Here is a 16,319-nt window from a genome sequence, read left to right as displayed (position 1 = left end):
TAGAGCAAAAGTAGGACAACAACACAGGACATCAGTTCTGGCTGATTACCCTGACCATTCAAACAGAAGTGCACAGGAGATGTAAGAGAGTTATTCTGATACAAGAGGACACAATTGCCAATTTCAGCAGAAAAGTAAGTTATACTATCATTTACGGCTGCCAGAAAGTAAATAGTAAATCGGAAATAGAATTATTGCAAAATATAAATATCACTTCTTAACCACCCTTGCTTACTCTGGGCCATTTTCTTTGATGTGTGTGATCAAAAGGCATAGATCACTGTGAAATAAGCTCTCTCAGTGGAGATGAGAGTATGAGTGTAACACAATGAATTCATGGCCTGTGTACTCAGTGCCTTTTTCATCAGAGGTCAGAAACTGTGTGTGCGTGCAAGGGTGTGTACGTGCGTGCACTTGCTTGCAGTCTTACCCTGTGGACTGTTATCTCTCTGTGTTCTCTCCAACTCAAAAGCTCTCTGCCCCCATTCCTCCTCTCTCTCATCTCTCACTCTCTCCAGCCCTTCCTCCCTCGTTTCCTCTCCCTCCCAGGACACTTTGTGGGCTGGGCTGTGCTCTGAGCGGCAGGACGATGCAGAGGGGAGATTGGGCGCCACGCTGCACACTGCTATACCCCTCCTATTGGACACTCCTCGGACATTGGAGATGTCTGAGAGGAAGCTGCTCAACTGTAGAGATGGAAGAAAACAGCGATGCAAAACAATAGATAAGTGAGGATGCCTGGAATTTTACCTGGTAGAGCCTCAGCCTGGGTTCAATTCCAACCCAAGACACTTTGCTGCATGTTGTCCCTTCTCTCTTTCTCCCTCCTTTCCTATCTGCCTCAGCTGTTCTATCTCATAAAGGTTAAAAGGCTCAAAATATAATCTAACATAAAAATAAGTACAACTCTGGTGACATTTTGTACTGTCAGTGAATCCAATAAAAGGTAAATCCCACATAAATCTTTCTGCTCCTGTAAATTCTCGCTAGTACAAAGCTCAAAATAAACCCAAACAAATGCACTATTTGTCCCTGTTTATGTTTAGTTTGTTAAAAACACTAAATTGCTCAGCTGTTTTTTAAAAAAATTGAAAATTATTTAGCCCATTTTGAAAAAGAAAGCATAGTTGTGAGGCATTTTTAAAGACTTACATCTTCAGTTGGAATGAATGGGCTTAGAGCTGAGAGCCATAGACAGAGACAGGAAGTCAGAGACTAGAGTAAGTTGGTTTTGGTCTTAATATACATTTAAAGTCTCTTTCAAATTGGTTTTATTTGTATGAGAATAAGACTGAAACAGTGGAAAATTGTGCAGCCTTTTTGATACTACCACTGGGGGAGCACCAATGTTAAGAATTTTCAGATTCTTCACATGGTGCCTTTAAAGGAATACTTCACCCACCAAATGACCATTTGTGTATCAATTACTCACCCCGTGTTTTCTTGAATTTGTGAAGGGAAAACTCTTTCTCACATGCCTGCGGTGAATGAAGAATCCGAAAAACAGCAACATCTTGAGGCATTTAATACGGAGCTACGTTTAAAACCAGCAAAACTGCATCAAAATATCAATTTATGAACTCTCACACAACTCCTGCAGTATAATCCAAGTGTCACTTATTCAGTCTTATGTATCCAAACAGGTCTCACGCTGAAGTCATTGAAACCCGGCGCTTGGGCAGTGACTTGTGGCGTTGGACACTGACATGGCGGGACAAGAATGAAAGTTAAGGCAGCAAAAGTCTAAGTAGGGCAGGTGGGAAGGGTCCAACACACACTGACTGACACCCTGGAGAGCGGTGTTCGCATCCCGTAAGATTATAAAGCCAAACCCTGTTCTTTTTTTCATAAACCTAACCACAGGCTTTTGTTGCCTAAACCCAACCACGTGCGTCAATCCACATTGTTGTACTCACGTAGTGCATTTATTTTGAAAGAGACAGTATGTAAACAGTAAATTTACTGTAAAAACGGAAGTGTATTTTGAAAGAGGACAATGCTGTAACAGGCATAACTTGACACAGCGTCCTAGAACGTCAACAACCAACGCATGCAGGGTACCTTTCACATCGAATCTGGATGTGGAAGGGCCATGACCAAACGTCGATATGTGACGAGGTCGGAGTGAGAATGTCTTGATGTTTCCCACACACGGACAAACACGTGCTTTTGAACTCTGCTCGTGCATTCCATTGAGCAGAGTTGAAACGCATGCGTGTGCCCAGGCCCACTACTCATCTGAGTGCAAGATTGTTTATGTGAAAGTGTTTTAGATAGTAAGATTTTAGTGAAACTGCATGTGTTTCAGAAGTACTGAGGATACAGCTGGATAACTGAGACTTGGATAATTCTGCGTGAGTTGTGTGAGATTTGGTAAAAAGATGTTTTGGTATAATTTTGCTGTTAACCGTGGAACCCAGTGACTTCAATTCATCAAGAATGTTCACCTTTTTTGGATTCTTTGTTCACCGTGGAGGCATGAAAGAAAAACAGAGTTTTCTTCACAAATTCAGTGCAACATGACATGAGTAACTGTTTGTAGGTGAAGAATTCCTTCTAGCAAAAATGACTTTTTTTTCTAATCTTGTAAGCTTACAGTTCCTTTCATACAGTACCTTCCATTTTACATGTTTTTTTCCCCCAATTATTAATAAATTTCAGTCCCATATTTTCTATTATATCAAAACTCCATCACTGAGACTTCCTGCCATACAAGCACTTTCTTCATAGTCCCACTCTGAGGACAGTGAACCCTTTCTCAAGCACACTATGATTATTTGTCCCGTGGCTATTTGTAAGAATGACAATAATACAGGTGCTACTTTTCTGAGTCTCTTCCAAACAACAAAAGAATACAACTGAATAACAAAAGCACAACATCATCAAAATGAGGAGCTGGAAGGTATGCTGATATAAATATTGATATTATTATATAAAATGATATTGCCTAGGAAAATTTAATTTTACCTTGTTATTACTATATAGTATACAATTATGGATATCATAATCATTAATACATGCCCATGCACACTTCTGCATACCTGACTGCCCTCACTAGAAGTTGTTTTGTCCCCATCTCCACTCCTCATGCCCTGGTTGATGAGTCCTCCTGGTAGAGGGGAGTGGGTAGTCGGACGCACCAGGACCTGGGGAGGGCCCCCAGTGCTGCTTCCCACCTCACCATAGGTGCTCGTGGTCCCAGGTGATCCCGACACACGCACGGCTTTGAACTCAATCCCCTCTGCCCCCATGCCAGTCTTGTGCAGCATGTAGCTTGTTTCTGTGGAAATAGCTGACACACCCATCACAGCCTGAGTACCCGAGCCCGGGTCGGAGTCTTTCCTAAATTTGATTTTCTTCCTGAAGGCGATGAAAAGTATGAGGAGGAGAATGATGACAAAGGCAAGGACCCCGATGCCAATTATTTCTCCTGGTCCGACGTAAGACAGGGGCTCCGCCTGGGTCACACAACGAGAAAAATCATAAAAACATGTAAGATATCACTGTCTGGTGTTTCTAATTCATTTCCAGTTTGATAAAGAAAAATCACATCTAACTTCCTGAGAAAACATATAGGTCATCTCTAAAAAGAAAAGGTGCCAAGTTAAAAATCTAGCTTTTTCCCCTCAGTCAGTGCAGATTCTGTTAAACGTATCCAGGCCATCATATGAAAACTAGTTAATATGCATGTTTGATGGTGCACAGATACAGTGAAGCTGACCTCCCACCACAAAGTATTTTAGGAAGGAGATCGATGTTAAGTAACACATCACACGCTGAAAAAACCACAAGCTTTTCAAAAGTTTTACAACCAAAAAATGTCTTTTGGTTAATAAACTTACTGAGATTTTGTTGATGTTAAAATCAAGATTTTGTATCATGTCATGTTGCGTGAAATTATTTTTTTAAGTGCAGAGTTTAACAAGCATCACATTTCTGGTCTTGCAGTATGAAAGAAATGATTACTTCCACGGATTCATGATTTAACAGGATATATGATGAGTATGCTCCGGGAGAAAAAATAGTTTTATTTCCTGCAGTAAATGTCCTTAAAAAAAAAATAAAGTTAACATATCAATTGGTTGTGAAAGCAGCCTAATAGGTTTTGTCGACCATGGCTTCTCCTCTGCTGATTACAGTCTTCTAGAGAATAATAAAAGCACCTTCGCACAGTGTGTAACAATAATTAGGCTTACAGTCTCAATATAGGGTATATAGTGCATGACAAAAGTTATGAGCGTAACAACTTCAAATGGAGACTGTGATTTCCTCATTACCACACGTCCATTCATCTACTGTGAAGGCAAATATACCAAGCTGGTGAACAAATCTTCCAGGAGTCTGCTGCACACTGAAATTCTCTACTGTTTCACTACGTATGCCAAATCCACTAACAAGCAATCTGAATGTGCATTATATTCTCTAAGATTTACGCCTACATAAATTCAGTGTTGTTTATACTATACCTGCGTGTCATCCCCCGGATCACCAGGCATCTGATCATCACAAAACCGACCCTCGTACCCGTCCGAACAGTTACAGTAGAACGACCCGAACGTGTTGACACACTCTCCTCCATCTCCGCACCCGTCCTGGTCACACTCATTAACATCCTCATCACATCTGCAGAGGCAGATAGACAAATAAATTGCTATGCAGGGGAGTGGTGAAGATGATTTGTATCAAAGTAGAGGAGGAGAATTAAAGATGAAAGCGTGACAGTGAGTGAAAAAGAGAGAAAGAAAATAAATACTTTGGAGATCATCTTTTCAGAGGGCCTCTCTTTTGCTAAATCAAGGGATTATCTTCATGGATTCCCCGTTATCCTCAATTTATATGGTTCTGATTTAAAGAAATGTGATTGCATATTTCTAAACATATTGCAAACACATGCACACACACACACTCATACCCTTAGATAAAGACGTAAATTACGACTGAACGTCACAGATGTAATTTTACCCCGCATACATCTGTGCTCATCATTACTTGTCATTTCGAGCATGGTGCCCTGCTGTGATAGTGATAGAAAATAGGTGTATTTTTCTTTTCAATTACTTTTTCTTGATGAGATTTTCAAAACAGTGTGGGAGAGTTGAGAAGAAGAAGAATAATTTCTGAATATTGCAGGAAGCTTTGCTCTGAATGATAAAATGCAGCGAGTCATTTAGCATATAGTTCAAGGTAAATGCAGGATTTCCTAAAAAACACTGTCTGTATGATGTATAGCCTTATACAAAAGTAATCCCTCTCAATCATCACTTACAGCCCACTAGAGTTAGTGTGTATTTATCTGTAGAGACTCTGCTCTCCACATTTTCTTACTTTCTTCTTCATTTCTGTGCTCAGGATGTTTCTTGGCGTGCATCCCCACTGCGCTCAGGTCAGGTTAGGGCTTTATAGAAAGGTATCAACCAGATGCCAGACCATAAGTAGCAGGCATCCAAGAGGCACAGCACTGGAAAAAATGCAAATATAGCGAGACGAAACGCCAAACGAGAATGAATCTGGGATTGGCTTTTACTTGCACTTTCTCCAGCCAGCGTGTTTACAAAAAGTTACTGACAATCCTGCATAGTATAGCTTTGAATTAACCAGGCCTGGATGTACTGGCCTGTGATGTCAGCTCATGAATACCCTAATTTACAACCCTCATGAATTGAGCAAGCTTTTTGTATTTCCGAAATCTTTCCCCTTTTTAGAGAATTTTCCGATTGAATATACTTTATTTAATTCCTTTTTTAATGCACATATGTTAGTGTGCTATTATTATTTAGCAATCTGCAGGAAAAACAATTTCATAGCAGATTACACTCAACAGCTGTTTGCTTTAGCTGTGGTTTCAATCTGTTTATATCTTCAACTTATACTGATGTGAACGATCTGCTGTCTGATGGAAACAATTTAATTTTTATCTCCCTTATTTTTCAGCTAAAATGGGTTTAATTCAATTCCATCAAAAGCACTTTTTACATCTTTGTCAAAATCATGAAAAAGCAGAGGCATTTTCTCCATTGAGGGAAAACTGCTCTCTGGTGGTGGCTCGATTGAACAACCACGTGAGCAGAGAGGTTATTTCAAAGGCAATTACTGAGCTGTAATTAAGAAGGCAGCTAGAGAATGATTATAGGCTTTTCAACTGAAATTATACTGAATTAAATTAGAAACACTAATTTATCGCACACAATAACAACTAAAACAACGCGGTGGGTGCTGCGGTGCTAATGAAGGCTAATGAGTGTGTGTTTGCCGAGTCCCACACATATCTTTTCATGTCTGAATGTATATGAAAGGAGAGCTGTAGATTTTAATGTGTCTAAATCATCACCCTGAGTAAACAGAGCACAGCGTTCATCAATACTGTTTTTTTTTCACAATCAGTAATTAAGGCTCAAAAGTGTGTGAGTGTGATTGCAGGCTATTTTATCTTACATAAGTCCCCTGAGTCCTCGAGGACAGCCACAGAGGAATGCACTGCCTAAAGGCTTACAGTCCCCACCGTTCTGGCATGGGTTCGGCATGCAGGATGTCAATTCGATTTCACAGCGCCCCCCAGTGAAGCCTGTGCTGCAACTGCACATGAAGCCTGTACAGAGAGACTCAGAATGACTCGAAGAACAATGTGTATAATCACAAAAGTAAACGCATAACATCAAATCCTCTCCACATGTGATTTCATTTTGGAGTAACTGACTGAATACTTAAAATACCATCGTACTAAATAAGCTGTATGCATGCTGATGCAGAAACAAGCCACTGAATTAAAATGAGGAAACAATGAAAATGCCAAAATTGACACCAGCTATAGAAACTAGAGCTGTTTCATATGACAACACTTATTCATGTCATTTATTTATACACAATGGCTATCACCCACACACGCTGTCATCTACACAGACCTCCAGAGGGCAGGCTGCTGCAGATGGCTCCGTTGAGGCACGGCTGACTGATGCATGGATCTGGATAAAGCACACAGCCCAACTTGACCTCGCTCAGCCCTGCTATCTCAGCATAACGGCTCCTCTTATTCTGGAGTGGCAGCTCGTTACCGTTCAGCATCAGTGAGCCCAGGCATCCCTGGAAGCCATCCTGGGCTCTTGGCGGGGCCCTCGCTCCGCGGTCCCCGAGTCCAGGCCCTCCCTGGCTTCTCCCTGGCCCTGGGCTTGGCCTCTCGCCCTGCCCGTTGGGTGGCCTTACTTGGGCCCCGAAGAAAAAGGAAGAATCTGGGGCCAGAGGCCAAAGGCGAACAGGGGCTTGGGCTGCTCGCCGGCGCTCTACATAGCTGTCATCCAATGACAGGAGAGTGTAGTTCCTAGTCAGCTCCAAGGCAACTGCATGCCAGAGGCCGTCGTTTATTGGTCTGCCAGAGATACCCATAATGCCAAGGGTGTTGTCACAGTCCAACTGGAACCAGAGTCGACCCCCTTCAATCTGTGGAGGGAGAGAGAAAAGAACTGTATCCTTAAAAAATGTGCAACCAATTAAATACAGCACACTCTCTGCTGAGTAGATCTGGAAAGATACAGTAAAGTGCAGCCTTAGGATGTGTTTACCTTGAGCATGGTGCAGGGGTTAACGCGCGTGAACATAATGACTCCTCTTCTCTGAAGTGTTCTGATCCTCAGGCCGAGCCTCATCTCTCCACTCTGGCCACTCTCTGTCACTCTGTACTTGATGTAACTGTTTCCAGAGAAACTCAGAGAGGTTTGTCCTGCGTATTTGCAAAACATAAAAACACAGGATTAAAAATTAGAGGAAATCCTTGCTGCGTGCCAAGCTACTCATCTACCCACATCAGATACACAGAAGGTCCAACTTTCAAGCTTAGAAAGGATCAAATCACACCTGCACATTCGTCAAGTCTCTCGGGCTGACACTGGCAGACAGATGGCGCTGTAGGACCAGAACGGACACACTGCATGTCTGCTGGACAGGACTGACCTTCACAAAGCTCCACAGGAGTGGGGCATGTCCCTCCTGTTTGAAAATGGGCAAATACAGAAATATTAGAAATATATGCCTTCAGGATATCAGAATATCATCTATATTCTCATGAGAAAAATACTTTATTATAATGTATGCAACAGCTGTTTGTCTCTTTGTTATCTGTATTGTTTTGTTATCAGCTGTGACAGACAAAGAGGACACAAACAGTGTGAGCTAGGCTCAGTTAAATTGCAAGTGCAAGCATAAGCGCAGTGCTCACCAGGGCAGGTGCAGGTCTCTGTAGTGCTGAACCTTGGTGCCACCAAGCTGACCCTCTCTGTGCTGTAGACGACAGGTGAGTCACCCTCCATCACCAGCGCCTGTTCACACACCCTGTCCCCACAATCCAGCTCCCCAGAACAAGCACTGCTCACCACCACTGCCCCAGCCAGGACACCCCGAATCTGGCCCCGCGCTGCTGCTTCCTCCAGCTTTGCAGACAACTCTTGCCGGGAGTAGATCCCACCCATCCGTCCGCTGCCTGATGTCTCTGGCATCTCCATGGCCAGGAGCAAGTCCACATCAGATGTCCCCATCACTGACTGCACACTGAGTATGTGCAGGGGATCCTGCTGTCCTGGTGACCATTTCCAGCCGGCTATTCCCCGCAACATTAGTTTGATCTGGCTCAGGTAGCGACCAAGCAGGTCCTCTGGGGACAGGGAGCTGAAACGTAAGGTCAAGGCGCTACGCAGCAGCTCATCTGTCACCTGTTCGACCTGGACTGACACATCAGCTATCACAGCGAAGCGTCCATCACTCACCGTGGCATTCATCTGGTATCTAGAGAGAGGACAAGGAAATATGTCATGTTTAGACACAAAAGTTTTTTTCCCCATATCAGCCACTTTTTAGCCCGTGAGAGTGCTCGTTGTCTGCTTGTGTGGTGTTTACCTGCCAGGTTCCAGGCCTGGCAGAGCCGCAACGCTGCCATCCTGCCTGTTTATCCTAAACATGCTCTTGGTCTGGGGCCTCTGGGTAAATGACAGCACGTCATTGGGGTCGCGGTCGGTTGCATAGATCTGACCGATCGGGCCACCCTGGAAGGTATCTGTCGCCATGACGATGAAGATTTCCAGGGGGGAGACGGCGGGTTTATACTGACTGTTCCCGATGACTCTCATAAATATCCAAGAGGAAGAGGTAAGACTTGGCTTACCAGAGTCACTTGCCTAAGAGACCAAAACAAAGTAACAGATATTTAATTACTCACATCAAAAGAAGCAGAGTTCAGTTGAAAAGATGTGTTAAGATGTTTTTAAGGTCATATGATGAGACTGCGTTCACACTTACTTACTTTCTTGGCAGCTGTACAATCAAACAATTAAAAACAAATAATAAGGGTAGCTGAAACTGGAAAAAAGAAGGTATTGTCAATATTAAAGCACAGCCCCCCCACCCCCCGCTATGTCACTATATTAGCGGTGTTAATAGCTTTCCCACTAAGGAAATTAGTTTATATGAGGCTATTTTTTAAAACCCAAGGCTCCAATAGCCTGACTTAGCAGCTAATTGTGAGAGACTGTGAGAGTAATGCGCAGCTCCTTATGTTGACTGCATGCCAACACATTGTATTTATCGGTTAACGTTTCCTGTATAAAAAGTGGTTAAAGAAGTATTTCACTGCTGGAAAGATGGTCTTTTAATAAAACTGGACTCTGTATGCAGTATAAAGATGTAAGTTTGAAATTGGTGCTACATGACTAGAGGAGACAGAGGAAAAATGCTGTGGTATTTCCTTTTGCGCAAAAGGTAGGAAACCTGTAACTTCCAGAATGCACTGTGCCGCACTGGACTACGAAACGCTCCTGCTGGTGGGTGACATAGGTGATTTGGGCCTTGAAGATTGAGGGAGGTTTGCTTTAGGTCATTTACGCATATTACCCACACTTTTAAAAGCTGGTTGAAAATTGGTATCGCTTTAAATAAAAACACTGTTGTTAACCTGGATTTCAAGAGTGAACTCTCGGGGGGCTTCAGGGCCAAACACACGGTTGGACCTCAGAGTCCCAGTTTGGTCCAGGGAGAAGAAATTTCCCTCGTTTCCTGACAAGATGAGAAACTCAAAGGGAGGGCCATTTCTTGGGGAGTCTTTATCGCTGACTGACAGCTTCAGCAGGGTAGTGCCAGCGGCTTGGTTCAGCTGGAAGAATGGAGAGAAAAAGCAGCTTGAGTTGACCCTAGCACAAAAACACATGAAGATAAGTCAACACACACACACAAACACACACACTGATACCTGTATGACAGCTGTGGAGTTGGGAGGAGTGAAGACAGGAGGGTTGTCGTTAACGTCAGATATGTCGATGTTGAGGGTGACAGTGGAGGACATGGCAGGAGAGCCACTGTCGAACGCCTGCACTGACAAAGAGTACCTTGATACCTAGATGAAGCAGGAGGGGATGAGAGTGCTATAGCATCTGTATGTATCAGGCAATATGACAAGCACTCTTATGCTTGCATAATATGAGGCTTCATTGGGTGTTGACCTTGAGCGGACTTTGTATTTTCTGTGCTCATGAACCAGAAAATTGCTATTGATTGTTTATGAGATATTGTACTTAAAGATGCATCCTTACTAGTTCTCTGTCGAGCCGCTTATTGACTTTGAGCAGGCCTGTTACAGGGTCAATCCAGAAGTGGTTGCTACGATCACCTTTCAGGATGGAGTAGGTGATTCGCCCATTCACCTGGCTGTCCAAGTCTTCTGCCAATACCTAAAGAACACACACAGGGAGTAAAACAAAAGTCAATGAAAAAGACCTTTTACTATCAAAAGAGACATGTTGTAGCCAAAAAAATCTCTCTGGAGGTGGAGAACATGTCCGAGTCTCATAATGACGGTAACACAGCCCAATAAAGGTCTAGTGTGTAGTATCTAGCGGCATCTAGTGGTGAGATTGCAGAACTTAAACTTCCCCAATGTGCCATGCAAGTAAGAGAGCTGTGGTAGCCAACACAAAAATGTGAATATCCCTGTGAATTTGAATATCTGAAAGGACTTGGTCATATGTAGATATAAACGACTCATTCTAAGGTAACAACACAAAGATTCTTACTTTCAGATGATTATAAACTAATAAATAATAGTTATGAATATAATGTACAATTTCTGCCAATAAATGTCCCTAAGTCCTACACACTGGATCTTTAAAGTCTCTCTAAGTCTTCCTAAGCTTGAAAAGTTTGTGTCACATACAGCAAACATCTCCTCACAATCCGCTAGCTACATGTCCTCTGAATATGCTGTGAAAAAGTCCGGTCTCTGTCGGCAGCCCAGGCTCCGCAAATGGCAACAAAAACACTTCACTTCTGTTTACGTTCAACAGTGTTATCAAACACAACGGAGCTAGCTCGCCTTTTAGCCTAATTGTAGCCTGTAGCTCTAACTGCCTCTCTGGGCACCGCGCTCACGTGTGTGCGCCTGCGCGAGACCGTGAGACATGGGCACCGCGTTCATGTGTGTGTGCTTGCTTTCGCTGGTCTCGCGCTGGCTGGTTGGTGCAGCCTGGACCACAGTGTTTTTGTTGCCATTTGCGGAGCCTGGGCTGCCAACAGAGACCAGACTTTTTCACAGCATATTCAGAGGACATGTAGCTAGCGGATCGTGAGGAGATGTTTGCTGTATGTGACAAAAACTTTTCAAGCTCAAGAAGACTTAGAGAGCCTTTAAATCCAAATTAGCCTATCAACATCACAAATGGATCTAAATGAGCTTTTGTGATTATTTGGTACTTTAACTTGCAGTGTTGGCACTGTGTTGGCATTTTAGAAAATATAATAATCACTTTAGGCCTACAACAATGGTGAATAAAAGTTAAAATGTCAGAGAAATAAAAAAAAAGCTAGCCACAGGTGCAGTTTAGGTGTGTGTGATGACATGGAGAGGCGATTGTTCGTTCAATTCCTAAAGAGATCAGCATTGACGCAGCAATAGCATCAGTTATATCAGAACTGCAGAGCATGTCCTCCTTGAAAGAAAACCAAAGAACACTTAAGCTTTTCTTGATAGAAAAGGTGTTTGTGCTCTTCGGTGACGGTGATAAACAGATGGTTCATCCAGTCACCTGCTAATTGTTTTTTTAAGTACCTGTCCTAGTGTTTTCTCACTGACAGCTTCTCAGATAGTTTGTTAACACGGAACCATCTGGCGCATCAGGTTAAACCAATATAAGGATGGAGAACAAATTAAGACCACGTGTTACCCTTGTAATTGTCTGTCCCACAGATGCATCCTCGCTGATCAGGACATTGTAGATGTCCTGACTGAAGGCTGGAGCATTGTCGTTTACATCCATGAGTTCAATGGTCACCATGGTAGCTGTGCTGAGAGGAGGGTTCCCGTTGTCCCAGGCCTCAACAGTGAGGTAGTAGTCCTTACACACCTCAAAGTCCAAATCATCAGCCACAGAAATAGAGCCTGAAACATACACATAGGAGAACTTATAGAGGATTCAATGTGATATTTGGTTTTACTTTTGTATTTAAGCCTGGAAGTAACAAGGCCATGTAACAAGGATCTCTGCTCACCCAGGTTCCTGTCTATGGTGAACTTTCTTAACTCGTTGCCCGACCGGATCTTGTAGGTGATGTCAGCGTTTGGCCCGATGTCAACGCTCGTTGCCAACACTCGCAGCACCTCGGTTCCCAGGGCTACATCCTCCGGGACAGTAACGGAGTAGTCTCTCCTCTGGAAGACTGGAGCATTGTCATTCACATCCAGCACCAAAATGGTCAAATCCACCTGAGGGAGACACCAGCTCGTTTGTCTGCGCTGCTCCCTGCCCTCAGAGTTCAGTTTCAGCACCGCGGACATGGACATTAATGGGAGCAAAGATACTAAAGGCTTTGCTAACAAGATAGGGGACTGAGGCAAAAATCGATTGAAGTCTGTGTCCACCAAAGCCCCAGAGAGGATTCTTTGGCTGCTAGATAAATGTTAAAGATTTGCAGCATTACTGAGTCAGATAAATGCTGTTTTTGCTCTATTGAATCTGAGTCAACAGTTCAACTTTTCTGGTATTGTCACTGTGTGTCTGCCTTTTGGAGGGAGGTTCAAACTGTGCTTTAAAACAAATATGTGGTGTCACAGAAGCAAACCATTGCCTTTATTATTACCTTATTATGGAGTGTGTTACTTGAATGTGAGTACATTTGGAATTCTTCTTAATCATCAATCACACCTAGCGACGATCAGGTGTAAGGTTAAACATTGTTACATCCTGGTATTAATCAAGATGCTTAACTCCATTCAAGGTTAGAAATATAATCTTGCTGGTACAAGAATGCGTAGCCAGCCCAGCTGTTTTCCTGCTACCTTCATCAGTCTCTTCATCAGACCCTCATCATATTTGTCCCACTAGTCTTTCCTGGCATACACAAGCAGCATATGGTACGGAGTCATAGAGGAGACACACTTGCTCCCAGTTCCACTTACTGCAAGCGGGATGCCCATGAATTCTAACCTTCACAGCAATCATATTAATGTGCATGATACAAGTACGGCTATAACTCAGGGAATCACTACGGGTGAAGCAGCATTTTGTTATTGTGCAGCACAAACCTGGAATAACCTCCCAGATGATGTTAGACAAAACCCAACTCTGGCCACTTCTAAGTCAAAGCTAAAAAAACATTCCTTTAAACTCAACTTTGCACCTCTTGTCTGCACATTTGCTAGTTTTAATAATTTTTTTTAAAATTGTTAATCATTTAGTAATTAATTTCACCTTTTATACCTATCTTTTTTCTCTTTTCTGTATCCTTTATAATGTTTCATATTTTATTGCTCTGTGAAGCACTTTGAAATGCCCTTGTGTATGAGCTATAGAAATACTGGAATCACTACTATTACTACCACTACTATTGCTGCTATTACAGCTCCAACTACTGCTGCTCGTGTTAGCGGTGATAATGATACCTGCTGCTATGAAATTGGTCTAAAACTGCCATACCTGACCTCACTTTTGCCTGGGGTTTATTTTCACTTAAGGCTTGTTCTTGCAGTCCCAAAGCACCCAAGAAAAAGAAACCTAGTGACTGTGAGAGATCTCTTTCCCTTCTCTTTTCTACACTGCCTCTGCGTCTGGAGCTGTCACCTTCCCCGTCTTTCCCATCCCACCCACTGCACAATTTGATGACGATTTATCTTGATTAAATCTACTAGCTTCTTATCTGATCTCCTCGGTAAACAACGTGTTGTTATTCATTGGCTTTTCTTATTCATTGTGTACAGACAGAAATACAGATTGCACATCACCAGATGGATGACTCTGTGGCTGAGTAATGCACCTCTGAGTGTATAAATTCTAATTACATTATTGTGGTAAAATAGTTTAATTACAAAATCACGTCTATTTGTGTTTTTTGAAATAATTGGTGCAAATTACTCAGAGGCTGTGTTAATAACTCTGTATCTGATTTAATTACAGGATGATTATATTACCTAAAATATAAATGTTGTGAAGACTGCTGTGAATTTCAATAGTGTTCACAAATATTTCTTTTTCCCAGCTAGCAATTATCAATGAATAAGTGCTAGTTTTGAGGAGGATCATGAATACCTTTTAGATAAATACTCCCTGCAGTGTTAGGTTTAGTACATTGTAACTGCAGTTTGCAAAACTACTGGCTACTTAACTGGCTACAGCTACTCTTATCATTTTTAGCTTGTCAAAAATTAACTAGTTTAAAAAAATCGACATCCAAACTACATCAAGGAAAATGATCACAATCTGAGAATCCAGAATCTTATGTTTTACACGAAGGTGCAGCTGAATTGACACTGAGTAAAGTGTAGGTGTGTTTGATTTAGGCACTAAGGCAGGTTAATCCTCACCTAGGCAGCCCGAGGATGTGTTTTGAGAAGAGCATGGGGAGCAATTGTTGGGTTTGAATTAGGACATTGATAAACTTAGGGAAAATTATAGTAATCATTCACAGATACCCTGGTTGTAAACCAGACTGTCAGTAAATGACAACCGGAGCCAATGAGCTGCAGCAATGTGCCATATTGTTTGGCAAAAACCATCATAAATACTATGAATATGTTGTTTAAAATGTACAACATAAACTACACGATCCAGTAGTTAACTACTAAAAAAAAACAAAGAGACTTTAATGTTGTATAATTGCCACCCAACTATATAGTGTAGATGACCTGACATGAACTCTTATTGTGTGGATGGCCTGACATGACTTCAGCTAGATAGTCTGACATGATTGTGACCAACTTTGGTTAAGTGAGGAGAAGCAATTGTTCTCATAATGAGTTGTCTGAATAGCAGGAAATAACACAATAGCAACTGGAGTAATGGAAAGTTTCTGCAGTACCTACAATGCCTGTTTGTGAGACACTATAAATTGTCATGATGGACCAATTCTTTGGCTTTCTCTCAAGATTAAAAGACCCTTAAACGTGCAACTCTATGTCTGAGCCTTTCTTATTTTAAACCTTAAACTATAAACTGAACTATATATATAGTTAACTACTCCCCAGCACTGCAGTTTTTAGTGAATACTGGATATCATAGCAAAAATACAACTGAGATTAAATGTGTCACTGGAGCTACCAACCTGTGAGGACAGCGCCCCCTGTTGTCCAACCTGGTCAGTGGCCTGGACGCGGATACGGTAGGTGTCCCGGCTCTCTCTGTCCAGAGATTTCTCCAGAATCACCATCCCAGATACCGGGTCAATGGAAAACAATCCGTTGACTGAATCCGCCAGAGAATAGACTACTGTACGGTTAAGGCCTGGAGAGATCAGAAGACAAATTCATGCACACCCAAGACTTAATTATCATGTCAAAATGATCTTCTTCCTGTTCGTGCAATCTTTTTTTATCACAGGGTAATTTTAGAAGCATGTACAAATTGTGTGTCTCGTTTCCTCAAACAGCTGCAGGAGACCTCTTTGGTAAGAATAATTAAGTGTGGACAAGTCAGCAGTGTGAACACTTGGTGTCATAGTAGCTTTAACCTTCATCCAGTATAAGTAGGAAACTTTCCGTGCTCATTCTCATCCTTGCGTGACATGTTACACATCCAGCATATAACTTCATATTAACTTACCTTCATCAGGGTCACTGGCTTGCAGCCGGGTAAGCAAAGCCTTGGGGGCGGCATTCTCATAGACACTAGCCAGGTAATGAGTAGAGGAGAACGAGGGGGCATTGTCATTTACGTCCAACACTTTGAGAGAAATGTCAGAGCGGCAGAACAGCCCTCCTCCGTCAGTCGCCTGGGCAATGAGTTTGTAGGTGGGTGTCATTTCTCGGTCCATGACCGTGGCTGTACGCAGCTCGCCTTAGGACACAAAAGAAGAGGTGTGTA

At 42.4% G+C, this 16,319-nt stretch overlaps 1 protein-coding gene across 1 annotated transcript in view; it reads right to left on the bottom strand.

The window, feature by feature from the left end:
• LOC126388112 (protocadherin Fat 3) overlaps positions 1–16,319 on the bottom strand; it is a 74,277-nt gene that overhangs the window by 12,118 nt on the left and 45,840 nt on the right. Inside the window, exons 33-48 of the mRNA XM_050041002.1 lie at positions 16,059–16,292; positions 15,562–15,740; positions 12,517–12,730; positions 12,192–12,406; positions 10,566–10,703; positions 10,226–10,369; positions 9,932–10,129; positions 8,881–9,158; positions 8,207–8,769; positions 7,846–7,977; positions 7,554–7,711; positions 6,900–7,431; positions 6,433–6,586; positions 4,467–4,623; positions 3,042–3,458; positions 431–686 (exon numbers count right to left, since the gene is read on the bottom strand). Of these exons, the coding sequence (XP_049896959.1) occupies positions 431–686; positions 3,042–3,458; positions 4,467–4,623; positions 6,433–6,586; positions 6,900–7,431; positions 7,554–7,711; positions 7,846–7,977; positions 8,207–8,769; positions 8,881–9,158; positions 9,932–10,129; positions 10,226–10,369; positions 10,566–10,703; positions 12,192–12,406; positions 12,517–12,730; positions 15,562–15,740; positions 16,059–16,292 (3,969 nt within the window). The remainder of the gene's footprint in view (positions 1–430; positions 687–3,041; positions 3,459–4,466; positions 4,624–6,432; positions 6,587–6,899; positions 7,432–7,553; positions 7,712–7,845; positions 7,978–8,206; positions 8,770–8,880; positions 9,159–9,931; positions 10,130–10,225; positions 10,370–10,565; positions 10,704–12,191; positions 12,407–12,516; positions 12,731–15,561; positions 15,741–16,058; positions 16,293–16,319) is intronic.

The sequence above is a fragment of the Epinephelus moara genome, chromosome 3, assembly GCF_006386435.1.
Source record: "Epinephelus moara isolate mb chromosome 3, YSFRI_EMoa_1.0, whole genome shotgun sequence".
NCBI lineage: Eukaryota > Metazoa > Chordata > Actinopteri > Perciformes > Serranidae > Epinephelus > Epinephelus moara.
The sequence above is the reverse complement of the archived record's forward strand: the minus strand, read 5'-3'. Positions and strand labels throughout refer to the sequence as shown.